General features: G+C 47.6%; 6 protein-coding genes across 8 annotated transcripts; 4 read left to right on the top strand and 2 right to left on the bottom strand.

The window, feature by feature from the left end:
- Positions 1-1,207: 1,207 nt before the first annotated feature.
- On the top strand, positions 1,208-2,571 carry Phk-3 (Pherokine 3). Its single transcript, XM_017241087.3, has 2 exons — positions 1,208-1,511; positions 2,046-2,571. The coding sequence occupies exon 2, from the start codon at positions 2,083-2,085 to the stop codon at positions 2,464-2,466; it is 384 nt and encodes a 127-aa protein (XP_017096576.1). The 5' UTR covers positions 1,208-1,511; positions 2,046-2,082; the 3' UTR covers positions 2,467-2,571.
- LOC108125073 (m-AAA protease-interacting protein 1, mitochondrial) lies at positions 2,572-3,663 on the bottom strand. Its single transcript, XM_017241084.3, has 3 exons — positions 3,203-3,663; positions 2,850-3,145; positions 2,572-2,785 (listed from the first exon to the last, which is right to left on the bottom strand). The coding sequence occupies exons 1-3, from the start codon at positions 3,566-3,568 to the stop codon at positions 2,644-2,646; spliced, it is 804 nt and encodes a 267-aa protein (XP_017096573.2). The 5' UTR covers positions 3,569-3,663; the 3' UTR covers positions 2,572-2,643.
- Positions 3,664-3,837: 174 nt separating this feature from the next.
- RpL19 (ribosomal protein L19) lies at positions 3,838-4,985 on the top strand. The gene is made up of 3 exons (XM_017241086.3): positions 3,838-3,990; positions 4,217-4,323; positions 4,380-4,985. The coding sequence occupies exons 1-3, from the start codon at positions 3,986-3,988 to the stop codon at positions 4,877-4,879; spliced, it is 612 nt and encodes a 203-aa protein (XP_017096575.1). The 5' UTR covers positions 3,838-3,985; the 3' UTR covers positions 4,880-4,985.
- Positions 4,986-6,237: 1,252 nt separating this feature from the next.
- cGlr2 (cGAS-like receptor 2) lies at positions 6,238-7,575 on the top strand (the record flags this gene model as incomplete). Its single annotated transcript, XM_017240920.3, has 2 exons — positions 6,238-6,999; positions 7,056-7,575. Coding segments are annotated over 2 exons (1,065 nt in total), but the record flags the coding sequence as incomplete, so codon positions are not given.
- A 231-nt stretch (positions 7,576-7,806) lies between these two features.
- LOC108125217 (uncharacterized) lies at positions 7,807-13,176 on the top strand. Of its 3 annotated transcripts, XM_070278511.1 has the most exons (4): positions 7,878-7,894; positions 7,947-8,377; positions 11,421-11,562; positions 11,668-13,176. In XM_070278511.1, the coding sequence occupies exons 2-4, from the start codon at positions 8,337-8,339 to the stop codon at positions 12,328-12,330; spliced, it is 846 nt and encodes a 281-aa protein (XP_070134612.1). In that variant the 5' UTR covers positions 7,878-7,894; positions 7,947-8,336; the 3' UTR covers positions 12,331-13,176. The 3 variants fall into 3 exon arrangements, with proteins under 3 accessions (XP_070134613.1, XP_070134612.1, XP_017096823.2); XM_070278512.1 differs by lacking the exon at positions 7,947-8,377 and having other exon boundaries at positions 7,807-7,894; XM_017241334.3 differs by lacking the exon at positions 7,878-7,894 and having other exon boundaries at positions 7,905-8,377.
- A 7,486-nt stretch (positions 13,177-20,662) lies between these two features.
- LOC108125082 (uncharacterized) lies at positions 20,663-26,000 on the bottom strand. Its single transcript, XM_017241101.3, has 8 exons — positions 25,604-26,000; positions 25,079-25,370; positions 24,075-25,023; positions 23,488-24,010; positions 23,008-23,424; positions 22,759-22,953; positions 22,042-22,703; positions 20,663-21,975 (listed from the first exon to the last, which is right to left on the bottom strand). The coding sequence occupies exons 2-8, from the start codon at positions 25,316-25,318 to the stop codon at positions 21,749-21,751; spliced, it is 3,213 nt and encodes a 1,070-aa protein (XP_017096590.2). The 5' UTR covers positions 25,319-25,370; positions 25,604-26,000; the 3' UTR covers positions 20,663-21,748.
- Between the last annotated feature and the right edge of the window lie 102 nt (positions 26,001-26,102).

The following is a 26,102-nucleotide window of genomic DNA, read 5'->3' as shown; positions in this document are numbered from 1 at the left end:
TCTGTCGTTTAATTTTTTTCCATGCTGTTAGTATTTCTTCGGCCTGGCCGTGTCGGCCGATGTGTATTTTGCGGTTTGTTTACTTTTCGATTCGCCTGGCTTGCGTAGTCATCTCTTTCCTGAACCTGAACTTTTGCACATGCCGCATGATAGCCTCCCCCACCCCGATGGCTCCAGCTCCATCTCCATCTCTGGCTGATGCCCTGATGATCGGATTCAAGGTAAGCAACCCTTTGTCCCCCGTCAGCGATAGCCTGTTTTTTTTTTTTTTGTGTAACCCCTCCTGTCGACCACTCTCGATTGCCATTTGCATAAAATCGATTTAGTGAGATGTGCGACGTGAGCTCGGGGCTAAGGATGCCCCAATTTAAACGTTAATCGGTAATCGCCGTACAAGTCGCAAGTTGTTGTTTTCGCCGGAGTTATGTCACAGGTGGAGTGACGGACGGGTCAGGCCGTGATTTATTGACCCTCCTGGCCCAGGTCCAACTGAGACGGTCGGAGAATCGCCAACGTCAGAGTAGCATCTCGCCGAGTCGTAAACTCGCGATTATTCGAGTGAATAAAGTGTATTTTTGGTTTTATGGCCCCATTATTCCGTTGCCCCCACCAGAGCTAGAATTATCAGCATAAACAGGGCCCCATTAGTTGGATTTAAGTACGATTGACCGCTGGAGCTGATCTAGAAAACCCCAAGTCATGCTTGACACGGCCAAAAATTGTGTCCATATGGGCGAGGTGCTTCTGGGTAAATCCCCCATTACTCAGTCCCACCAGTGTCGGGATATAATCAAATAAACTAAAATCGAAATCGAATCCAATTCCCCAAACAAACCCCATACTCACACACTCGAATGAGCTTTCGAAATCTGGTTAAGTCTAGACTGGTGGTGGAGTGGTGCGTGCGATCCATGGGGCTAAGATAATTAAAAGGGAAATGAAAATGGAAATGCATAAAAGTGATTACCACACACCATAGCACTTTGGACAACAAAATGCGATCGTTAAATCCCGAAAGACTCGGAAACCGAACTCGACCAACTGCCAAAATCAACGCCAACTGGCGGCGACAGCTCAAATTTCAATTTTCACGTATAGTATAGTACGTCAATGCTTTTCCTACGAATTGTGTATTTTTGTATGCGAGCAAACAGAGAGATAAATCTGTGATAAAAAACAACACTTCCAATCCCATTCCACCCTTTGAACCGCCGGCCCAACTTCAGTTAACCTGGCTGGCTAGCTAGCTGGCTGGCTGGCTATCTGGCAGACTGCTTGCCGAAATTCGTCTGAAAAAACCTAAGACAGTCATCGAAAATCCGGTTCGGTTTGCCAGCTTTGAGGCTAACACTGCTACACTGAGCGGAAAGCTCGAGAGCATTGGGGATTGGGCTCAGTGTAGCCGCTGGCAAAGCTCCTTGTATAAAAGCCAGGCATACAGGCTAGCATCTCGCAATCCAAGCTGTGCAGTCGTCGTTCGCACATCCAAGTCGCTCCAAAAAAAAACAGAAGTAAGTAGCCATTCCAAAGCATAGCCAACTACTAGGAACGAGGAAAGCCGCAATGGACCGGGTGGAGCCATGATGGTTGCGTAAACCGTATATCCAGTGCGGAGCTGGCTCTGCGCCACTTAACGGTAAATGGCCCGCCACCAGACCACCAACAACTAGCCGCACGGATTTAAATATTTTGGACACGAAAGCTGCTGGACGGCGACGTGGTCGTGAAATTGTGAAATCTTCTTTGTAAAATATTAAACTCAGCAAACAGCAATTAGTATGCATACGCGATATATAAGCCAAGGGCCATTAATAATGCATGATGACTAAAAAAAAAAAAAAGAAAGAAAACAAAAAATGGGCAGCGCAGCCATCACCTGAGATGATTCTCTACCTGTCGCGAGACTCGGCGTCGCCTTCTAATAAGATGTTTCACGCTCCCAGCTCACCTACTGACGAAGCCTGTTCCGGAAAACTATTTAGCAAACAACCAAAACAACATAACTCACCCGCATTCACATCTCCCGCTCCCGCCTTTCTTTCCAGCTCCTCTACTACATCTACCACACTCCTCTCCTACAAGATGAAAGCTTCGCTGGCCATTGCTGTGTGTCTGGTTGCTGTGAGCTTGGTGGCCGCTGCTCCCCAGAAGCAGTACACCAGCAAGTTCGACAACGTTAACGTCGACGATGTGCTGGGCAACGACCGAGTGCTGAACAACTACCTCAAATGCCTGATGGAGAAGGGACCCTGCACTCCGGAAGGTCGTGAGCTGAAGCGCCTCCTGCCCGATGCCCTGCAGTCCGAGTGCTCCAAGTGCACGGAAGTGCAGCGTCGCAACTCCGAGAAGGTTATCAACTTCTTGCGCTCCCATCGGGCCGGTGAGTGGAAGCTGCTGCTGGACAAGTACGACTCCAAGGGAATCTACCGCGCCAAGCACGATGCGGCACAGAAGAAGCAGCACTAACTGGAGCACCACTCCAACGAGAGACTCGCACTCATTCGCACACATGAATCCTAATTTAAATCCACAGAGATCCACAGTAAAATTATAGTTTTTTTTATACCTAAATGCGGCAAACGAAACTTTTATTCCAACGATGGGGGATAATATCGGCTAAGCCAGATCGGCTGGGAATAGGTGCTATTTGGACTCGTTGATCAGGTCGATGGCCCTAAAGTGATTCGCCACATTAATAGTCCAGTCCGACTGCTGACCGGCCGTAAACTCCTTGATGAATCGATAGTTGCATATGAACACTTTGTCCTGGTACTCGGGCAGGGTCCTATAAGAAGTAAGAAGTAAGCCATTCTATCTGTGTCTAGCTTAAGTAGCTGGCGACAACTCACCCCATGTTCCAAGGTATCTCTTCGCCGCGCTCTCGCATCTCGGAGAGACCGCGCATCACGTGGAAGACCATGGTGATTTCAACGAAGCGCTTCTGGAGCTTATCATTGGCCTCGTCGAACATGATGCCCACCTGGTAGGGGAAACTGAGGTAGATGTCGCTTTCCTTTATCTCCAACTGCCGCCGTTGCGTCATCGACAGCTTCTGTATCACGGGTCGCAGCTCAGAAATAGCTTCGGGCGAGACCAAAGTGTCCAGCGAGTCCAGATCACCGCCCATCAATCTTGAGGAAACTACCTAGCACACATCTTGGTGTTTCTGAGATCGCAATTGTTAAAAAGCAGGTCAACTCACCTGCAGCGCCTGCTTTGCGCCAAATATAAAGTCCTTCAGCTGAAACTCGCTATCGAAGTAGGGGCGGATGATGAACTGGATGGTTATCCAATTCTTGAGGGTGTTGAGCGCGGAGGGCCATATGATTTCTGGAAACTCCATGAGCCGGGGAAGTCTGTTGAGACTCTCCCGACTCTCTTCCGGCTCCTTCTTATTCTTCTCCTCCTGTGGCAGTGAGGCAAATGATCGCCTACCCGGTTGCCCCGGAAACGTCCGGAGCCCAGATTCCCTTTGTTTAATGGCGGCAACAGAGGCCGCGGAGTGGGCGCGTATAAGGGGCACCCGTGCCATGCCCAGGCAACGTTTCAGTGCGTGTTGCATGGCCATAATTGTACTTTTGGCTCGATGCAATCGTTTGTCAAAATAAAATGTTTTTGTTATTGCACAGCAGCGCACCGTTGTCCAGTACTGGCCTGACCAGTGTTAAACAGCCTGAATATGTCGGGTTAGAATATCGAACCAGTTCCGAAAATGAACTACCAAATAATCGAACATCGGAAGAACATATTGTAAATTGAGAGTTAAAACGACAAAAGTCAAAACAAGAAGCAGAATTTTTTTATAAGGTAATTTGAAAGCTTTGAATATAATATCTCTTTGACCTCAAATCAGCACTGCATTCCAAGACATGCACCTGAAACTTATCGATACATATCGATTGCGCAGTCCATCTCTGAAAAATGGTGCCAACATCCGGTTGTCAAATTTTTCTTTCTTTCCCATCCACGACGAGCAAGGGTCGACATGAGGTATAAAGTGATTTGGCTTTTTAGCCGCCTTTCTCTGTGATAAAATGTGTGCAGTGTGCGGCTACATGCTGTCATGATGCTACAGGACACCAGAGGCCAGTGCCATTCATTTTAGCCCGGCAATTGTGAAATAACCAAACATGCGCCGCACACACACACACACACACACATGAGCGTAGCACGCTGGACAGTGCCTCTAATCAACGTTTGTGTTTTCCACTTGCAGTTCTCTAAAGCTCCAAAAGAGGCTCGCAGCCTCCGTACTGCGATGCGGCAAGAAGAAGGTCTGGTTGGATCCCAATGAAATCAACGAGATCGCCAACACAAACTCGCGTAAGTACCAGACCCAGTTGAGCTGGACAATTCGACTAAACTGCTCTCTCTTGTAGGCCAAAACATCCGCAAGTTGATCAAGGATGGTCTGATCATCAAGAAGCCCGTCGTGGTCCACTCTCGCTACCGCGTTCGCAAGAACACTGAGGCCCGTCGCAAGGGTCGCCACTGCGGTTTCGGTAAGCGCAAGGGTACAGCGAACGCCCGTATGCCCGTCAAGCTTCTGTGGATGCAGCGCCAGCGCGTTCTGCGTCGTCTGCTGAAGAAGTACCGCGACAGCAAGAAGATCGATCGCCATCTGTACCACGACCTGTACATGAAGTGCAAGGGTAACGTGTTCAAGAACAAGCGCGTCCTCATGGAGTACATCCACAAGAAGAAGGCCGAGAAGGCGCGCAGCAAGCTGCTGGCTGACCAGGCCGAGGCTCGCCGACAGAAGGTGCGCGAGGCACGCAAGCGCCGCGAGGAGCGCATCGCCACCAAGAAGCAGGAACTCATTGCCCTGCACGCTAAGGAGGACGAGATCGCTGCCAAGGCCGCCACCGCGGGCCACTAAGCAGTCCAGCCCGCTAGCCGGGTTTCACAATATTGATAGTAATTGTTCATCAACTGAATAAAACAAAAACTTGGTTTGGCCGAAGTGATTTTGTACAAACGTGAAAGCTAATCTTGTTCTTAATGTTTTCAGAAAATGCATAATTTTTGTTTATTAATTCTTATGTTTATTTATTAAAAGCTCCATCTCCTTGGGGGTATTTAAGGGCAACATTGTAATACGCTCCTCAAGGATTTAAATGAAAAATAATCCAGAAAAACTACAACTTTTATTGAAAAGTTATTTTTTAAAGAAATATTTTCTTTAAAGCTTTTTTTTAAGATTACGATTTCATGCCAATTCTGATAAGCTTGTGAAAGCTTTCACTTTGGCGTTTTGCCCATATTTAGTTCATAACTGATAGATATTTTTTGCAACCAGCGTATCTTTCAAACTCATTATGAGCCACAAATCAATCGCAGTAAGACCCAAAAAATCAGCTAGCAAAAGGGATAACCCAAACCATATAATGGAACAGTATATAAGTAAGTACATAGACATTGCACCGCGGGAAATGAGACGATCCTATAGGCATTTTCGGGCGTTGCAAAAGATCATTTTCGCGGAACTGAGAGCAGACAGTAGAGTTTTGGACCAGCTCATCGTAGAATACAGTTTGGAAGGTATGTTATCTATCTTATTCTACTAAAGCTGGTACAGGATGTCCAGAACCCCTTACCCTAACACATCCGTTTGCCGGATAAGTCACCCACTTAGGAGGTATATGGCGAGCATTGGAAGTGGAGCATCTATAGGCAATATGGCAGGGGGTCATACTTTATACATTATAAAAACCATAACCTGATAAGGACAGGCAAGTCGCTATAGCTTATTTTTCAATCATACTTTCTTACTTATAGACCTCTTATACTTCATCCCAACTCTGTTATTTTCAGTCGTGTAACTTTTATTTAAAAATATAAAATACTATTATTAGTATCGTTTATTGCTTCTAATCGGGTTTGTTATCTTTCGTTATCAGTCGAAACGTTTTTAAAAGCATCCTAGACTTTTTAGTGTCCGAGTCCCGCGACTCATCGCGTTATGTTTTACGGTTCTGAATCATAGAATTAAAAAAGGAAAAAAGTTGTAAAAAAAAAAAGCCGTGTAACTTATCTAATCGCCGGGCGCATCCTTGACTTTAAAGTATCCGTGGTCCGCGTCATATCGTTTTTATAGCGTCGTACTTTTCGGTTCCGAATGATAGGATTTAAAAACCCGTGTATCTTTTCCAATCGCCGCGCGTATCCTCGACTTTTTAATATCCCTATCTCGCGTCGTGTTTTTTTTCCGTAAATAAAAATCGCTATTCTTAATCCGTATTCGCAGGAAGCACGGGCGACAATTTAAAAATCTCGAAACCCAACGAATATGATTTAGTTTTTAAACTCGAAATTCCGTATTACCGCAACATCATCGTAACGAAATGTCCGCGAATCCCGGGAAATGTTCTACTAAACTTGACGCGCGTTCTGGAGTTATTAAAAGAAGATCCCCGCGAGGATTATCGTCGCATTCACGGTTTCCTATCCAACTTGGTCGATCGAAACAACTATCTCGTCGTGGACAAGCTCCGTAGCTTCCTGCAGAGTTGCTTTAGTCGCGCCCTGAACAAAATCGCGTATCGCATCGAGGTTGATGGTCAGGTCTCCCGACTCCGATACCAGACCTGTGGGCCGGCCCACACTATCTTCGTAGATGGACTCTACTCCGTGGACTTTGTGCCAGCCATCCGTCTGGGGTTTGCACAGAACGTCCTGCCGAAGGATTTAGAAGAATACCACGCGTGCGCGAATCTCTCATACTGGGAAGCCATCCCAAAGCCTTTGAAATCTCAACTAAGACACCCGCCTCCGCAGATCTCGTTCCGGTCTTCCTTTTACGCCGCGGAAAAAGTTATGCTGGCCGGAAAGCACAAGAATTGTACGGACGCCATTAGGTTTATGAAACACTACCGCGACCTTAGATCCAATTTGAGCCACCTTAAAAGCTATTACATTAAAACTTTATTTCTCTGGAAAATTAGGTCTCAACCGGATTCCTATTGGCAGGACCATACCCTTACTGACATTTTAACGGATGTAAGACCCTTAAATTTTAGATAATCTTTCAAAACTTATAAGGGTATTCTTTCCAGATGTTTGAGGAGCTCACAAAGTGCCTGGAGAAACGGCGACTTCCCTTTTTCTGGGATGCAGAGCTAAATATGCTGGATGTCCTTACACAGGATCAAATTACTGAGTTGCATTTGTGCGTGAAAGCAACATCTAAGAAGCCCATTAGGGTGAGACCCTGCTGTCCACGTAGGTCCAATACTCGTCTGATACATGGAGTTCTACCAAAAAGAAGGTTGCCTTATTATTTTTTTAAAAGCAGCAAAAGGGCACCTGTGAAGCACACTACTTCCCATTTAAAAAAGCTGGTTACATTGTATAAGTAACCTGTTGAGTAGTTTTATAATTATTAATTAATGATTAATGGCGAAGAGTGCATCCCGACCATCTGTATTAAAAACAGGCTTAGTACAGAGGGCCACAGAGCGATCATCGGTCGTGAATAGTCACCTTTTTAGGTGATGTGTGAACCTATGGTCATTAAATCAACCCACTTCTTTGCTTCTAATTTTATATGGTTTTTCAATATAAACCTGGCTAACATTGTTGTCCTCAAATAATTACAATCATTCCGAATATTGAATAAAAATAATTAAGGTTTAAAAATAATAGTGAAGTTTAATTTATATACCATAAATCTCTAAATATAAGGGTATAAATAAGTAAATATAAGTATATTTAAAATTTAATTATAAAACTTTAAAAATCTTAAAAGGTTGAAATATTTTTAAATAAAAAAATAACGTTTTTCGATTTCCAGTGTTGTAAGTAGGCGTTTTTTTATCGATAGCTATCGGGTTAACGTAACGGTCACACTTTTTTGAACATTTCCGATGTACGGAGCAAGTATTTTTCTCTTCAGGTAAAACTGCTCGTACCTTGATATTCGAAATCAAATCATAATCGACTCGCAGCTCGGGCAGACGCAGACCAGTTTAGAACTCCGCGACGCATACGTAAAGAGGATCGAAATCGGTATCGATGCTAATTTCAACCATATAAATCGGCCGCGACTTCTTGGAGGCAGCGCACTAGCTAAAGATATTCCGCCGGGACAACTGCCTGCAGCAAGAAGCCAATACCCCAAACCAAAAACCAAACCCAAACCCAACCTCCAATCCAAACTGAATCGAACTACCTGTGACTGCACGACTGGGATTTCATAATCCCAGCCAAAAGAATACCATCAGCCACCAGACAGTGGAGCGCGAGTGAAAGTGCGCGTGTATTTGTGCATCAATTGCCTCCGGCATCATCATCCCAACTACCCAAAGTAGTCCCAAATCTCCCCAAAATCATCTACAATGAGCGGATACACAGACCTCACCAAGCTGGAGACCAGTCGGTAAGCGTCCATGCCATCTCCCGACCGTGTTTCAGTCTGAATCCAAATCCATATCATGCTAATCCCAATCCAGTTCGCTAGTTGAAGCGTTTAAGTTTAATTTGATAAAAAAAAAAAAATCATGATGCTAAATTGGTGGGGCACATTCCTATCCATCCTCTCACGAGCTCTGTGCTCGGTTCTCTCGTCCGACAACCGCACCCCTCGAGCGTTTTCTCTTTCGTTTGCACCGTACCGCACCGACAACAAAAAAAAAACGAGATACAAGAAATATATATCGTACGATTTTTGTTGTATGGACAGACGGACGGTCGGACGGGGACCAACAATTCAAACACGAAAGAAAAAAAAAAAAAAAAACCAAGCCAACGCTAATATGACACAATCGGCTATATATTGTAGACCCATACCCGCCGAGGCACCCGACGAATGCGTTAGTGCGTACAGGTATCGGTGTGTGTGTGTTTGTTTGTTTAAATGTTTCGACCAAGCCAACAACAACAACAGACCCGAAATCAGAGTCCGAGCTTTTGGATGAGCGATAAGGAGTAGTAGTTATCTATATCGCACTTCCTCACTACCATTACTCATGGGTTTTTGGCTCTCCGACGACCCTTTTTCGCAAAATATATGTATTCTCTGATTCACCTATGCTAAGACTAGCTGGCTGGTTGGTGTGTCACCTAGCGGCAAGTGTCGCCTTGAGCTCATGCCAGTGGCCGCCATCCGATAGCCAAAGACCAGCCATAGAATATCAAATGTGCTGGCGGGTCGGGGGCGTATCAAATATCGATTGTGATGGGCAGTCAACGGAGGTCAGGCGGGGGACAAGTCGCTATAGCCACAACCAACCGAAACCAAATATTGGTCAATTCACCCATACATACATATGTATGTGGCATTGCCCAACATTGCAAATACGAGAAATACCACAAAACATGGCAGCAGCACCACTAGCACCATCAGCATTGGAGTAGTGGCACTCGCCTCGTTGGCGGATTTTTTCATTCATCATGACCAGCTGAGATTTCGTTGGTTGCATGCTCACCGGGGTGGCAGGGGGCAGGAGGCAGGAGGCAAGAGGCAGAAGCTCTTAGCCGTACAGTTGCTCGGAAACATCACGCCATACGGGCGGCACTCCAAAGAGAAATCGCACTGCCCAAAGAGAGAGAGAGAGTAGCACGGGAGAGAGTTTTTTTTGTGGCACTCACATGCCACATGAAGCCAGCTCAACACCACCCACCACCGCGCCCGCTGCCAGCCAGCTGCCGTTCATTGAAAATAATCGCCTGATTTCAACGCTGTATGCGGTACATGCCCAGTCTCTAGCTCAGCTGCTGCTTCTTCTTCTTTTCTCGATGCCGTCGCGTGACGCCAGCGACTCGCTTAGCCCAATTCTCACAGTCGGGAACCTGGTGGAGTGGTGGAGGTGGGCGATGCGGGGAGGAGGAGGAGCAGGTGTGCTGTACGATTGGCTGTACCCGGTGGCGTGTTTGCCCGAGCCGGCGTTTGGGATCGGGCCAGAAAGGGACCCGGGAATGGGTTCTTTGCCGAAAGGTCAATAGCGTTCCTCCCCCCCCCCCCCAACTGGCGCGTGGCCAACATCCCAAAGAGTCATCTATGCAAATAAGGGGGGAGGGGGGGTCTTAATTGGAAATAAATTGAAATGATTAGGTAGGTGTGTGTGTGTGTGTGTGGAGCCCAGCCCCATCAACACCAGACATCCATTATGCGGAATCACTGATAAAATAATAGTTATTTTTTGCATTCCTTGTGATTGGAATTCTTCGCAATTAGTTTAATTAGTCACTCGGAGGGGGGGAGGGGGCGGTGGGAATCTCACAGCCACTCGTCAGTCAGTTCACGATGTCTGACCGTGGCGGAAAAAAACCTTGACACCCGCTCTAGTTATAGCCTCTGGCGTCTAGAAGCTAGAGCTGGTTGTGTTCTGATTCTGAATCCGATTCTGGCATGTGAGCACGCAGTGCTCGCGTGGCCACCCCCATCCCCGGGCCTCTACACTCTAGCCATCGATATCTAGATTGTCTTAGTTTTCTCGCCCGGAGGAGGTCGAGGAGGAGGAGGGGCCCTCTTTAAATGGCGCAGCCACTAAAACTAAATTTATCAGCTCCCAGTGTCGGTGCTGCGATCACGCGGCCCCGCACTGGCTAGGAGTACTCTGTGGCAATCTCTCCAATCGGAGTGGGGATTTCGGAGCTGGGCAGCCCTCCGTCTGGGAGACGTCTGGCGGGGCGATAAGCCTCGCCGACCCAGACTTCGGACCAGACGCACTAGTTTCCAGATAGCACGAGCGAATCGCTTTCGCCACGGGGGGTTAATAGCTGTCACTTGTTGGATCACTTGCTGGGGTCTAGCTGGGTGGAGGGAGGGTTTGGAGCCGGGTTTATGGCTACTTACGCGATCTCATCGTGAAATTAACGTTAATAAGGTGCGCAGCGATTGTGTAACCCATTACTTTGAATGTAGTGCATCCGAGACCCAGCTGCCCTCCCGCCCGCTTGGAGGAGCCTGCTCCCAACACGTGGCTGGTTAAATTGGCTTTTAAGTCAAAAATAGAAATCTTTCTGGTCGGTCTGGGCTTTGTTTTAACGGCCACACGAGCACTGTCAGGTACAAAGGCACACACCATCATCGAAGCAGGTTTTCTATTTTATACAAAATTCAATTTGCGACAAAAGCAACAACAACAACAAGCTGATTTGCATAGAAACCAATTCATATCTATCATACGCCACGTTGGCCTATCGACGGCGCACCCAGTCCAAGCCGAAAATCCAAAAACCAAGAAAGCTTCAAGTGGCGGAAGTCTGAGCACCGACAGACTTAACGACGCTATAGAATATTGGTTGGTGTCTGGGAGGGCGAGATCTGGTCTGGTCGCTCCCCCAATCGCCAATATCCATATACCCATCCCAATCATGGTGTCTATTGTTGTCCCAAACTGGTTTTCCCATTGCCCGCCTTACTGGTTCCTAGTCCAAGCTCATCTTCTGATCGTTTTGGTTTCTGTTTTTTTTTTTAGGAACAGCCGGCGCCGCATCGCCTGTCATGATGAGCAGCAGTTCTCCAAAGACAGCATCGTCAACGTGATGGAGAAGTTTGTGAAGACTGTCAACATAATGGATGATACCATATTGGTGCCATGCAGGCTCATGGATCGACAGGTAGGTTGAGGATGATCCCTCAAAGCTTCTCCAGCTTGCCTCCAACTGCCTGTCCAACTTCCAACTCACCATGGAACTGTTCTATTCTTCTCATTTCTCTCGCAGATTGGCGATAGCACCGACATCATACCTGCCACGGGCAAGGACTCCACCGCCAACCAACTGACGCTGAGCTCCAGTGCCCAGGGCAAGCGGGGAGCGGTCCACTCCAAGAACGTACACGAATTCCTCAGCGCCTCCGAACTGTTCAACCTCTACAACATGCTCAACTCCCTCAAAAAGGATCTGTTGTGGACAGCCAACCAGGAGGATGAGGACCACCCGCAGCTGCAGTCACAGATTAGCACCATCCCCACTCCCAATCCCAATCCCAATCCCAGCGAGAGCAAGACTGACTCCAGCAGCACCACAGCTACAACGACGACGGGGGCCCATGTCAAGGGTCATGTGCGCCGCACCTCCACCGCCTCGATGATGTCCACCAACTCGGTGAGCAACATGAGCGACTCGGACTCTGACATCTCGCAGGAGAACGATTCCGGCTTGGAATCCGATGGCAACAAGAGCGACAACGCCCAGAGCAGTGACGGTAGCGACATCGTGGACGTGGCCGGACCCAAGTCGAAGCAGGCCAGCGGCGATAAGGCCACGGAGCTGGCCCAGCGTTGCCGGAGGCATCTGAACGGTCTGTACGAGTGCCTGGAACAAATGACAGAGGCGGCCAACTATCTGACCGCCAGATACCAAAGTGATATTGGGCCCGTCTAGGAAGCTCAACTGAATGCCTTCTTCTCTCCCTTGAAAACCACTTCCCTTTCAAAATCCTTCGTAGTCCTGTGGGAAATCTTCGGGTCGGGCGGGTCTTACTCTCTCATTAGTATCAAGTGCAACCAAGTGTGAGGTGGTCTTTCTTTAATCATAACTGTAAACGTAATTCAAGTGGGGGGGATGTACTAAGTATAAGGACATATGAGGATCGTATGTGTGCATGAAAGGATTGTATAAATGAATAACTATGATGAGGATAGCTATTAGCTAAGTAAGTGGGTAGAGAGAGCAGCTCCTAAGCAAAAAAACAGTCACCGAAAGTTACATATTTTTGTGCAAAAATTGAAACCTCTTCATTTATATTTCTCTTGTGTATGGTTTGAAATATATGTATTAGAGAATATATCCGCTGGAGGACCTCTCCTAACTTTTGCAAATTTTATTTCGTATAATATATATGTATTGGATAATAGCTATGGGTACTGCAAAAAAACAACAAAAATCTTTAAAAAAAAATATATATAAAATAATAATATGCAAAAAATGTTCAAGTACAAGAAATCTAATTTCTAACTAAATTACGATTACGAACAAACACACACACTTCTACACACTAGCCTGTACGCAAGTCTACTATGTATTCCACACAATTGTTATTGTAATTGTTTAAGCCAACTATTTGTGCCGTTATGTTTCGTTTGGTTTTTGCTGTCCGGGCCTGGTTATCGCTGGATCCGGCAGCCAAGATCCAAACTGTAAATTACTAACGTTAATAACGCTTGTGAGCGAGAGCTAAAAAGAGATAAAATTATTTATACACAATAAATAAATTTTACTTAGAAAATATGTATTGGCCTTTATTACTCTAGAAGGGAAAGGGGTGGGGTGGAGCTGGTTCGATAAAGAAAGTGCCAAGCGAGGCACATTTTTTCGGGGCCGAGACCGGGGCTCGTGCGATGGGTACAAAGACCACTCCAATGGTTGAAAGGTGGCACTGCCCGGTCGGTCGGTTGTAAAGCAGCTCATTTAGATTACGGTGAAGACTCGGTAACAACACCCAATGTTTAAGCCCCTTATTAGGGCTATTTATCGAAAATGTGTCTGCAGTTTCTGAAATCTAATCTTCAATCTAATTATTTTCTGCACCTGTTTAACGGAAACTCTCCTTATCCGCACTCGGGCTGGAATAAAGTTCCAAAACAAACCCATTGACGTACGAAGATAATATAATATTTAAATTTTCTCCAATCCTCTGATATTTACAAGGCTATTGACGTATTCGGGGGAAGGGTGTTTATATTTCTTCGACCAGCTCTTCCCACAACCGCAAGCCCAAAGCTGGCCTATCTAATCTAACTTCCTAGTCACACCATAACCAGGCGCAGGCATGGTACATCATGGGAGTCACTGGTACTATTCCTCTGGCTATTCTCAATATGTGCTGGGACGGGTCTGAACTTCAGCCAGGTGAAAAGTGGAACCAAGTTACTCTTCTTCCAATTCTCATCTGATTCTTGAGAAGAATACTTCAAAAGATATCTACAAAGATTCTCCTTCGATCTTCACAAAAATATAGACACTCTTTTTTGGATCTATATTTTTCAAACATTTCTTGGGGATCCCCCTGCAAAATCCAGGATTCTCATATATGGCCCCTTGAGGTGGCTATATCTTGGGCAATTCGTATCCGATTCTTAAACGGAATACCTTTAAAGAATTGTAGATGGATTCTCCATCGATCTGCATCAAAACCTCGACACAAATTTTTTGATCCCTATTTTTCAAATTTTTCTGGGGATCCCCCTGCAAAATCCAGGATTCTCATATATGGCCTCTTGCGGTAGCTATATCTTGGGCAATCCTGATCCGAGTCTTGAAAGGAATACCTTTAAAGAATTGTAGATGGATTCTCCTTCGATCTGCATCAAAACCTCGGCACAAATTTTTTGGTCCCTATTTTTCAAATTTTTTCTGGGGATCCCCCTGCAAAATCCAGGATTCTCATATATGGCCCCTTGCGGTAGCTATATCTTGGGCAATTCTGATCCGATTCTTGAAAGGAATACGTTTAAAGAATTGTAGATGGATTCCCCTTCGATCTGCATCAAAACCTCGACACAAATTTTTTGATCCCTATTTTTCAAATTTTTCTGGGGATCCCCCTGCAAAATCCAGGATTCTCATATATGGTCCCTTGCGGTGGCTATATCTTGGGCAATTCTGATCCGATTCTTAAACGGAATACCTTAAAAGAATCGTAGATGGATTCTCCATCGATCTGCATCAAAACCTCGATACAAATTTTTTGGTCCCTATTTTTCAAATTTTTCTGGGGATGCCCCTGCAAAATCCAGGATTCTCATATATGGCCCCTTGCGGTAGCTATATCTTCGACAATTCTGATCCGATTCTTGAAAGGAATACCTTAAACGAATTGTAGATGGATTCTCCATCGATCTGCATCAAAACCTCGGCACAAATTTTTTGGTCCCTATTTTTCAAATTTTTCTGGGGATCCCCCTGCAAAATCCAGGATTCTCATATATGGCCCCTTGCGGTAGCTATATCTTTGGCAATTCTGATCCGATTCTTGAAAGGAATACCTTAAAAGAATTGTAGATGGATTCTCCATCGATCTGCATCAAAACCTCGATATAAATTTTTTGGTCCCTATTTTTCAAATTTTTCTGGGGATGCCCCTGCAAAATCCAGGATTCTCATATATGGCCCCTTGCGGTAGCTATATCTTCGACAATTCTGATCCGATTCTTGAAAGGAATACCTTAAACGAATTGTAGATGGATTCTCCATCGATCTGCATCAAAACCTCGGCACAAATTTTTTGGTCCCTATTTTTAAAAATTTTTCTGGGGATCCCCCTGCAAAATCCAGGATTCTCATATATGGCCCCTTGCGGTACCTATATCTTTGGCAATTCTGATCCGATTCTTGAAAGGAATACCTTAAAAGAATTGTAGATGGATTCCCCTTCGATCTGCATCAAAACCTCGATACAAATTTTTTGGTCCCTATTTTTCAAATTTTTCTGGGGATCCCCCTGAAAAATCCAGGATTCTCATATATGGTCCCTTGCGGTGGCTATATCTTGGGCAATTCTGATCCGATTCTTGAAAGGAATACCTTAAACGAATTGTAGATGGATTCTCCATCGATCTGCATCAAAACCTCGACACAAATTTTTTGGTCCCTATTTTTCAAATTTTTCTGGGGATCCCCCTGCAAAATCCAGGATTCTCATATATGGCCCTTTGCGGTAGCTATATCTTGGGCATTTCTTATCCGATTCTTGAAAGGAATACCTTAAAAGAATTCTAGATGGATTCCCCTTCGATCTGCATCAAAACCTCGGCACAAATTTTTTGGTCCCTATTTTTCAAATTTTTCTGGGGAGTCCCCTGCAAAATCCAGGATTCTCATATATGGCCCCTTGCGGTAGCTATATCTTGGGCAATGCTTATGCTTTTCTTTAGCCCCTTTTGGGAGCTGTATCTGGCCAATTCTTTTGTGATTTTTGGGAGAAATACCTGAATAGATTGTTAAATCTCTTCCCCACCGATCTGCATCCGACTCTTATTCCGCCATCATATTCGGGTAGGGTGCTTATATATATGTTCCTTATAAACATGCATATATTTATGATCAATGTTGCCCTCCTCTTCGTATAAACGCAAACCCAAAACTTTCCTATCTAATCTCATTTCCTAGACACACCATTTTCGGACGGACGCGTGCCACATCTCGAGAGTCACTGGTATTATTCCTCTGGCCATTCTGATTAGGAAATCGGGCGGGGCTGAACTTTCCCTGGAGCAACAACACTTGTAGGGGGCTCGCTTATCTATGGGGACTTAGATAGTGAACCCATAAGGAGGAGGAATGCTTCAATTACAAAATAATTCCCCGGCTGGCCGATTCACGGCCCGTGTCCGTGGCAAACTATCGATCATGGGACTGACTCATGGCCATATCTAACTCTCCGCTCAAGTTCACGGCGGAATGGCCAAGTCCCGTGTCTGGAATCGAACGATATTTCGTAATTTTGATACGTAATTCTCTGTGCTATTGGGACGCAACTCTGACTATGCTTCAGAGGCACAATGTGTAATCTGGCCCATAGAACGGAGTGGCTCATGAGCATGTATCTGGGCCAAGTTAATGGTGCTACTTGAGTGGCTAGTTGGTGCTTATTTTGGCGAAGGTGGTCTTGGACATGGCCTTATCATTGCGGCGACTGCTGACGAGAATCGCGACCAGTCTAATGGAAATAGAAGCCATGAACTTGTTTCGTGATTATCGGCAGACTCCACTTGAGCGGTTTCGAGGGCGATTCCATTGCACTGGCCACCCCCCCATGACATCCCCCTGGGATACAGAATGAGTTCTCTGGGCGGGCCAGTCCAGACCAAGCAATTAGCACCCTTATATGGCTTCCGGATGGGAGCTCCTCCCTCTCGAATCATTCAAATTTGGCTTCAGTTTCGATTTCTGTGCAAACGTTTGTCTCGGCTGCGAATTTTCGGCTGCTGTGAAGCAAAACTTGTTTACGGTTCTAGCTCTCGATTTCGGCTTCCGCTTGTTGTTGGCGGCGGATCGCCTTAACCCACGGCAGACGGAAGTGTCATAACTCAGCGGAGATCGATACTTGTCTGGGGTGGCCCCAGATCAGAGGTGCGTTGTAGCGTTTCCGGTTGTTGACCCCGCCCGGCCCGGGCCTTGAAGAAGAGTCTTCTCTACGCCGCTCAGCTCCAAAGAACTCAGCTCCAGATTAGCATAACCAAATCGGAGTAACTCTTTAAAAAGAAAGCCCCCAGTCGGCGTGAGTCAGCAGTTTGGACGGCTTGTAACTGGTCAAGCATTTTGGTACTGTCCAAGGTCCAAGCTGGGAGATCGGCGGTGTTCGCAAAGCTCCAACTCCCAAGGCCCCGATGCGGTTCTTTCAGCATTGAGCTGGTGGCATTAATCAGCAGAAGCATCAGTGGCAGTATGCGGTGCCAGAGTCGGAATCAAATTTTATCACGTGCCACTGCCCCCAGCTCCCAGCCAGCCCCCTGTCCCTGGCGAGATCCGAATAAAAGCTTTGCATGCAAATCGAAACGAGTAATTAATTAATAACAGCACTCCGGCAGCAGCTACAGATTAGCATGAGAGAGGTCCAAAAATATCCACCAAACCGACCGAGAAACACTTCCGTTTGACCCCAGACCCCCAAAAAGACCAGCAGTCTGGGCAGGCGGAAGCCAGAAGCCGCGACTGGTTTGGGTAATAGATCAAACGCAGTTTCCGTTAGGGCCCCAGTAACCGACTTCCTGGATTCCAAACGCGGATTCCATCAGCCAGCAGCCTGTCACCACCTCCATAAACCCCCTGCAATGACAAGAGACAGGTACATCCAATATGGAAGGGGGAGGTGAATTTCGGATTATGCTCGAGAGGGAGTGCGTCACCCAGATGAATAATTAGAGCCCCTGCCCATCTAAGAGCTACAGCAGAATAGAAATCTCAGCTTGCCAATACATCACGATCGACTTCCGCGGGCGGGCTGACGGGGAACGGGGTACGGGGGACGGGGTCTGTGAGTTGGCGGCCAACGCTGCCAAGTCGGTTCATGGCTAGCCACATGGTACAAAGTCCGAAAACTCGAAATTCCACACTCACACTCGCATAGCCACTTTGCACTGCGGATATTACAATGAGCGGGCTAAATCGCGTCAAGAGGTATTCATTCACGAACATTCTACGGAGGTAGGCCAGCCATGCCCACTGCCCCGTGAGACGGTTCAGGCCAGGCCGGGGATCGCCCGTCGAATGGGAGTAAGCGCTAATTGAGCGCACTCGAGTTTAATCAGCTTGGCCCACTCCACTCCACTCCACTCCAAGCTCCTCCAGCGTTGGCCGAAAGGTGGGCCAAGTTCAGAGATGTAAGGCATGACGTCGGCACGGGACGATCCACTGATTCAGAGCTCCAGGCAACTGGTTGTTAGCCCCCGAAGTGGAGAACGGTGGTGGGGATGTTCTGACGTTGTCAGCATGATCTGCGGGAGCATGTTCATGTTTTGGCAGTGCAAAGCGGCTACCGTTGGGAGTGACCTGTTCTGGGGGGGGCAGACAAAGGGCCAGGGCATCCCCTGCCAACGCCCCGCAATTCCCCAGTGGTGGGGTGGGGGGAGAATGTGTCTCAGAACCGGACAAGCAGCTACGCAGCATTCCGAGCCAATTTTTTGCACACTGTCGCATGACGGAGCTATTTTTCCTTTGTCAACTCGCTTTTGCGACTTCCCAGCCGCCCAAATCTCACACCCAGTCACCAGACTCCCCCTTCCCATTCCATCCAATCCTACAGAGCTTCGGTGGATTTGGAATTGCGCACATTTGTCGCCGGATTGCGAAACTCTGAAGATGTGGCGGCTGACGCAGCATTGAGAACTGGCCAAAAAGACGCCGTGCATTTGGCCCAAAAGTCTGTTTATGTTTCAGAGTCGGTTTCTACGGCGACCTCACCGAAATTCCTGTGCACCTGTGTGGGTAATTACACGCTTACAAGAAGAGGAGGCAAAGCCAAAGCTCGGCTTGGGGTTTGGAGCTCGCACACCAGCTCGCGGAGAGTCATTGGACTAGTTTCATAACTGCCAAAACAACAACGTGCCCCCGTCCCACCGCCATGCCCCGACCCGCCCCGCTCGCACCTGTCCGTCACCTGTTTAGCGCTCGGCGTCAGCGCAGTCGTCGTTCGGGCTGGGATTCGGTTTTGGCTTCAGACTCGGTCTCGGGCCCGGGCTCAGGTGAATCTGAATGCCACACACCTGGGCATGACCTTCATGGCTAAAAACAGCGACGGCGACGGCGACTGCGCGGCGGCAGCAGCACGACCGAGCTGGCGCTGGCGCTGCGAGGCGAGTCAACACTAAAGTAACATTTTATGGCTAAAAAGCCACGCAGCGAAACAACAACAACAACAAGAATCTCAATAATAATAACAATAATCGACAAAGACGTTAAAAAGCAACAACAGTCCCGAAAAGCAACATGACGGCTAACAAAAACGAAAACAATCTGATCCCTCGCCCTCGCCCTGCCCTCCAGTTCCTCCTCCTGGTGGAAGCTTTTGCTGCGCTCGAGATCGAAAGCTGCCTTCACTCCGAGGGAAGCCCCAATGGTTGGATCTAGAATTGGGATACATTATAATATTTTCTGAAGATCATCATGGGAGTGCCCATCATACCTCATTCCTCCGTAGGGCAAGACCAGCCCCTGCATTAAGTCTTCTGGGATGGAACCAGTTTCGGCCATTTAGGGAGCCGATCTCCTGCAACCGATTTTGGTCGCGCCTCCTTTATTGGGCCACCACCACCACCACCACCACCGCCTCCAGCAGCTTGACCATGTTTTTTGTTGCCCACTTACTGCTGGGTTTGATGCTTTAAGCGTGGCGTGGTCAATTGTTATTCCGTCGGGGCGATGGATTCCTCGCCAGGTCCGCTCCCTGTCTCCGTCTTCGGTCTCCATTTGCATAATTAGCATCAGTGGCGACGGCAGTGGTCGAACCGCGGACTGCTAATTTTCCATTGTTTATGCTTTTCTGGGGATTTTTAGAACACGGCGAGGTTTATTTTAAGAAACGGGGAACGGAACGGATCGGCGTCTCTGGAAATTCCAAAATGACTCGCCAAGTGAAGCAATTAAGCTAAAAGGCTACTCAAAATATTGATCCTTTATTGGTGTATAAAGTACATGCTTCATTAAGTTCAATAAGTGTGTGGTGCAAGGATAACGAATCCATGTTCTTTTGGACTCTGGGGCGAGTCCCGGGTGCAGTCTTTTGTTGCATGATGGGTTTGTGTAAATTGGTTCGTCGAAAAGCTCGTTGGATTGTCTTAAGGTCGCTGCTTTACATCGAATATTGAATATTGAATCTAGACTGCATAAATGAATGCCTACCAGGGCAGACCCGAGTACCTACTGGAACTACGCTTTAGCGGCAATTTAAAGTTCAAATATCGGCCGAGTTTGGTGTTTGCGGAGTGCGGAGCACGGTGCTCCGGTGCTCCGTGTTCGATGTTCAAGTGTCGCACTGGGTGAAACTAATTAAGTAAATTTAACACGGCATACCAGGCCACTACCCCGCGACTCTAATACTCGTGGGGGGCTAGTACGTAAGCAAAACGAAAACTAATTGCAATTTCAATTTCAATTTCAATGGGTAACGAGTACGCAAAGCTACAATAAACCACAAACATAACGGGGGCTTGGATATATATATATAAAAATACTATATATATAGAAGAATACCTACCGATCGGTACGCCTTGGGGCCCAAATGGATGTCGGTCTTGGGCTTTTCATTAAGTTTATTATCACGTTACAGTATTGACTTATATTATGTATGCTATGTGTAGGTTCTATAGCGTCTAGATGCATATTAATTGGGCGAACAACAACAAAATTCATAATCGATAATTCATAACTAATAATAATTCATAATTGTACGCTTCGATCGATCCAAATTACAACCAATTACAAACGTGGCCAATTTTCGGCTATAAAAATGATATTCTTCTAAGCGGTAACTTAGGAAACAAAACAGATTCTGTTTTCATTAAGCTACTTCATAATTTGACTAAACAATTTCAGTTTTTTGGGCTTGGATGGATAATAAATGGTTTACTTAAAGGTCTACTTCAGATTACTGACCATATTGAGTATACGTAATGAGGTTCTTCTACCAACTCTAGAAATATGTATGTTTGTAGTTCCCTACATGTATAGTCGCCGATGTATGTACTTCTTGTGGGATATGCTTCGTAATAAAAGGAATTTCGGCTTCACAACAAATGTTCTATCAGTAACTAAGAGTATTGTGAGTTATTGACTTATGTAGTTAAGTATTCAACGTATTCAAGCTAGAGTAGGAGGATAATATGAGTTCCTAATAAGATTTCAACTTAAAAGCATCATGGCTTTGGTGTTTTAAACACCATTCCAGATGGCATGCCAACACAACTTAACTGAATACTAATATTTAAAAAAGGAAACATCATAATGGAAACTAAAACAGGCAACTCTGTGATATGCACGAGCTTCCACCTTAATACATTACGAAAGTAACATAAACATCTATGTACGTTAAGAAAATAAAAACTCCAACTGAATGCTACATGATATTCGGTAATAACTTTCTGCCAGTCCAGTCCCTCCCTCGAATATAGTACCATACTATATATACTCTTGTAAATAATCGTCTTCTCTTATCAGTAGAAAGTTATTGCGCTCAGTTTCAGTGTCTAGTCTGAGGGATTCGGTTGGACATTTGTTACCTTACTCTTACTATCTAGATTATATGCATGATGATTAGATGTCGCGCTGATGATCTTAGCCCTAGTAGTCAGTACTTTCGGTTTAATTAGTCACCGTTGAGGCCACTCAGCTGGTAGCTCTGGTGCTCCAAGCTCCGCTTCAGATCGACAATCGTGTTGAGAATTAGCTGCTGCTTACGACTATCGCCGACGCCCCCACCTTCCAACGACGCCTGCCTTTTGTCCTCGTCCCCGGTCACGTCTTGCATGGAGCTCTTGGCCGAAACGGAAGCCGAGAGCTGGAGGGGAGAGCGCTCGCTTGACTTGTTACGGTCTGTATTTGATGGGATGAGACATAATGACATGAGACGGTAAAGGTTGCACTGCAATTAAAACCTACCCAACTCCAAGTCAAAGTTCTTCTTGATCCGCTCAAAGGAGGAGCTGCCCTTGTAGACTTTGCGTTTCAGTGGCTCACTGTGGGGGCAGTAAAAGTTGTTGTTGATCTGCGATTCGGCCTCCAACTGGATGTTCGTCTTGGTCAGTGTCGGCTTCGCCGGCTTCGAGTACGGAAAGTAGTTGTGATTCCCCACATCCTCAGCGGCTAGGCAATCGATGTCTGAGTCGCTTCCGTTGAAACTAATCACGGTGGTGGTGGTTGTGGATGTGACGGTCATAGTCCCGCCATGCCGTCTGGCCTTAGGACTCTCCAGCAGCCGCCTGCCATTCAGCTGCAGCTGGGGCGAGAGTGGTGCAGTTGGGGCCTTGCGAGGTGGCAGCTCCGGAGGAGCATTTTGGTTCATAAAGTTGGTCAAGTGGGTTTTACGGGGACTGCAGCGCGGCCCCAGCTTGGGGCTGTTGGGTGGGGATGAGGCCGAGGAAGTCTCAAACTTGAGCATTTCAACGCGCTTGTTGATGGCAGCGGCCAGCTCGTGCTCCAACGGAGACGGAGATGGCTGTTTCTTGGGGGTGTCCACCTCACTATTTTTGAGCATCTCTACGCGCTTGTTGGCCAACGGATTCAGGCGCCTTGGACTGGCCACTGGTGTGTCCCTTGGGATGCTGAAAATGATTCTGATTAATATTCTCCACTCCAAGCTTCACTACTCTATCCTACCTTTGAAGACTGTTCTTCATGGACTCTAAAAGCGACTCTGCCTCCATGATGAGTTGCTTGTACTTCATGTCCGCCTCTAAGTCGGCCTTCATCAAAGCCTTCTCGCTCTCTGCGATGGCCAACGAGTTCTTGGTGGTCATGTCGCCGAAGATTAGGGAATTGGAGCGATTGGAGAGTGGCGAAGTCTTGTATATCCTGAAAATAACATTTTTAAAAGTGCTCTTTTGAAGAGGCTGTCTGGCTACTTACTTCTCCTTCGGACCAAGAAGATGGCGCCGCAAACAAACTGGTGTTCCCCCCACACTTCGAGTTCCACGAGGCTCCCGAAGGGGCGACACCATTGGCTTCTCGCTTTTCTCACAACTCTTCTTGCGAGTCTTGAGGAATCGCTTGCGTCGTTGCTGTTGGGATCCATCAGCCGGCTCCTGGCCGCTCTTGCGTCGGGCTGAGCGTCTCGTAGACTTGCGCTTCACCATGGGACTCGAGTAGTAGTGGCAGCTGCCCAAGTTGCGAGCCACCAGATCGTGGCGGTCAAGTACCACCTCCTGCATGGACGAAGTGTCTATGAAGTCAATGTCCAGAAGCTCGTCTGTGTCGCATTCGTCTCCAGCATCCTGGCCGGTGTCCAGCTCCGAGGCACAGCAGTCTGTAGGATCCGAGTCGCTGCTGCAAAGGAAATGGAAGTTGCGAAAGTGAGCAAGCCACTCGACATCAGGGTCTGAGTCTCACCTGAGTATGTCAGTCTCCTTCTCATAGATGTAGCTCTCGTCAAACTTCCCAATCATCTCGTTGAGGGTGGCCTCGTCGTCGCTAAGCACAAAGGAAGTGGTTGTGGCGTTAGCCCCTCCGCCACAGCCACCCGCCACGGGAGCCGAGGTGGTTGTTGTTTCCACTTGCTCCAAGTGCCGCCGCTTGATGGTGTGCGGGGCATGCAGATTTTCCACTTCAGTCGACGTCGAAGAGCACTCGGACTCGTAAGCAACTCCCCCTATTCCAGGTGGGTCCACCACCTCACCCACTCGCAGCATCGTGCTTTGGGAGCCCCGGCCGGTATTAAGGGTTGCTGCCTTGTTTGTTGTTGTTTTCGCAGCCGGAACTTCCAGCTCATTGCCCGACTTAATGCCCGATGAGGTGGTGGAGGTGGTACTGGTGGCATCTACCTCGTTCCGAGCAGGCACAGCTGATAAGTGCTGCTCGCCAGTGTTGTACCATGGATTAGTCCTGATGCGACAGCGCTGACGGGGCGATGGAGCTGAAATTATGGAAGTAAAGTCATAGGATGGATCTAATCCTCTACAGAACTTTTGGATACTCACATTCAAATAACTTTGGCTGCTGGTGTATAGCCAAAGGACTGTGCGATGCTTCCAGGCCATGATTGGCACTCGCAAAGTTGCTTTTCGGCAGCGGGTCCATGGGCGACATCTCCTCGATGCGGTTCAAGCCGAACTTGTAGCGCTGCGCCTCGATGGCCAATGAGTTGACGCTCTTGGGGAAATAGTGCGTACCCGAGCGCATGTTGATGTAGTACTCGGGTGGGTTGTAGTTGGTGGCGGCGCACGGAGAGGTGCCGTCTGTGGAGTAGCCGGTGGAATAGGCGCTTTCCGGCGAGGGCAGACTGTGGGGCCTCGGACCGGGCATGAAGCTGGTGCGTTGCACCCCACGCGGGGTACGCATACGTGAGCCGACACCGGGTGCTGGTGGAATTGGAGGGGTGGCCGTGGGCAAGCTGTCCAGCGACTCTCCCAGCTGCACGGGAGCCAGCTTTGAGGGCAGTAGGCGCCCGTAGCGTACATGGTTATTGCCACGGCCCGGTTCCTCCTCATATATCAAACGCACGGCGCTTAGGTTCTCCGACTGTGGACGCGGGATTTCGCATGTCTTGGGTCCAGGCGGTCGCAGAAGTAGATCACCAACCTCCTCGTACTCCACTTCTTCGTCGGGTGGGATGTGGTACTCCGCAGTCAGTGCATTTTCCCCTTTAAACGGGCCTGGCTTGCTCGAGGAGGGCTCTTTGGAGCCGGTAGACCAGGATAGTGATGAAATAGACGACGACGAGCAGTTGACTCGCATGGGAGACTTCTCTGCGCACGAGTTCTCCTTGCTGTTGGGCACGCTCAAGTGGTGCTGATGCTGTTGCACCTGATGCTGATGCTGGAGAGGCCGATGACAGTTCGGGGCATACAAGAGGTTGTCCGACTTGGGGGATGTGACAACATAAGAGTCCTCGTCGGGTGATTGCCATCCATACCGCCGACTAGGAGGCTGTAAAACATAGTAATTAAGACCTGATCTCGATTTATGTTAATGCTACACTTACGTGGCACTGAATGGGCGACACTTCGCGCCTTCGCACCGGACTGGCGATACTATGGCTGCCACTGCTGGTCAACACCGGACTGGTGAGATTGCTGCCCTGCGGTGGCAGGGTGCCAGACTTCTTGCCAGTGGAGCCCCCGGAACCGTTGGCCTCGGCTGCCGTCTGCTTGTGCTTGTTACCCTTCTTGCGGGGCCGCACGATGTGCGTCTCCATCCAGGAGCGCAGCTTGGAGCCAAACATGGTTATATCCTGTATTTTAACCGAATTGGACGGATTGTAGTTGCTCGGGTAACTGAAAAGAGGAATGCCCATTAAAGCTATGTAGCTGGGAAATGCAACATCGCTGCACAATGGCGCCCAAACAGGCTCTGGGGAGCACTTAGCTCTGATAAGAAAACCCATTTATGACGGCACAAAAGAAGAACTGGTAGGGTCACATTTTCTATAGTTTTCCCCCACCCCACCCCACGGTTCCTTCGTTTTGCATGGATGATAGGGTGTATGGAGCGCTTTATTCGAAATTACCTTATTCGCAAATGCGATTCATCGTATCCTTGCGCCTCACTTTATTGCGGCCCACACGGGATGAACGACATGAAAGGCCGTCCAACGGTAAATCTATACCCACGCACGCACACACACGCGCAGATGGGTCGGCATCCTGTATCTGTGTCTGTGTTTGTTTTTTGTTGACGCTTTTTTTTTTTTTGCCGTTGTTCCGAGTGCCGTCGCACCCAACAACTTGGGGTCTGTATTGGGGGTTGTTTGTTAGCCGAGATGCTCAAGGACTCCACTCCCCACCCTCCTTCTACAGCTTTCGTAACTTAAGCTGTGCGGTAACGGCCAACGGGCTTCTGTCTATGTGTGTGTGTGTGTGTGTGCATGAGAATGTGTGGGCTGTCTGTGTGCTTTCTGCTCGGTTGTAAATTCGACGTAACTGTAAATTTTTATGTCAAGCTATTTGCGAGACTTTTCTCCTTTTCCCGTTGAGCCAAATGCTTTACGTTATTTTGGCACTTTCTTA

The sequence above is a fragment of the Drosophila bipectinata genome, chromosome 2R, assembly GCF_030179905.1.
Source record: "Drosophila bipectinata strain 14024-0381.07 chromosome 2R, DbipHiC1v2, whole genome shotgun sequence".
In the NCBI taxonomy this organism is placed as follows: Eukaryota; Metazoa; Arthropoda; class Insecta; order Diptera; family Drosophilidae; genus Drosophila; species Drosophila bipectinata.
Note: the sequence above shows the minus strand (reverse complement) of the source record. Positions and strands in the feature narration are given on the sequence as shown.

Coding starts and splice junctions, on each gene's coding strand:
- Phk-3 (XM_017241087.3), top strand. CDS start 2,083: ATGAAAGCTTCGCTGGCCATTGCTGTGTGTCTGGTTGCTGTGAGCTTG.
- LOC108125073 (XM_017241084.3), bottom strand. CDS start 3,568: ATGGCCATGCAACACGCACTGAAACGTTGCCTGGGCATGGCACGGGTG. Junction 3,146..3,202: donor GCGCAAAGCAGGCGCTGCAG/GTGAGTTGACCT, acceptor GATGTGTGCTAG/GTAGTTTCCTCAAGATTGAT. Junction 2,786..2,849: donor GAGATACCTTGGAACATGGG/GTGAGTTGTCGC, acceptor TACTTCTTATAG/GACCCTGCCCGAGTACCAGG.
- RpL19 (XM_017241086.3), top strand. Junction 4,324..4,379: donor GATCGCCAACACAAACTCGC/GTAAGTACCAGA, acceptor TCTCTCTTGTAG/GCCAAAACATCCGCAAGTTG.
- LOC108125217 (XM_070278511.1), top strand. CDS start 8,337: ATGAGCGGATACACAGACCTCACCAAGCTGGAGACCAGTCG. Junction 8,378..11,420: donor ACCAAGCTGGAGACCAGTCG/GTAAGCGTCCAT, acceptor TTTTTTTTTTAG/GAACAGCCGGCGCCGCATCG. Junction 11,563..11,667: donor GCAGGCTCATGGATCGACAG/GTAGGTTGAGGA, acceptor TTTCTCTCGCAG/ATTGGCGATAGCACCGACAT.
- LOC108125082 (XM_017241101.3), bottom strand. CDS start 25,318: ATGTTTGGCTCCAAGCTGCGCTCCTGGATGGAGACGCACATCGTGCGG. Junction 24,011..24,074: donor GCAGCCAAAGTTATTTGAAT/GTGAGTATCCAA, acceptor CCATAATTTCAG/CTCCATCGCCCCGTCAGCGC. Junction 22,704..22,758: donor ATGAAGAACAGTCTTCAAAG/GTAGGATAGAGT, acceptor AATCATTTTCAG/CATCCCAAGGGACACACCAG.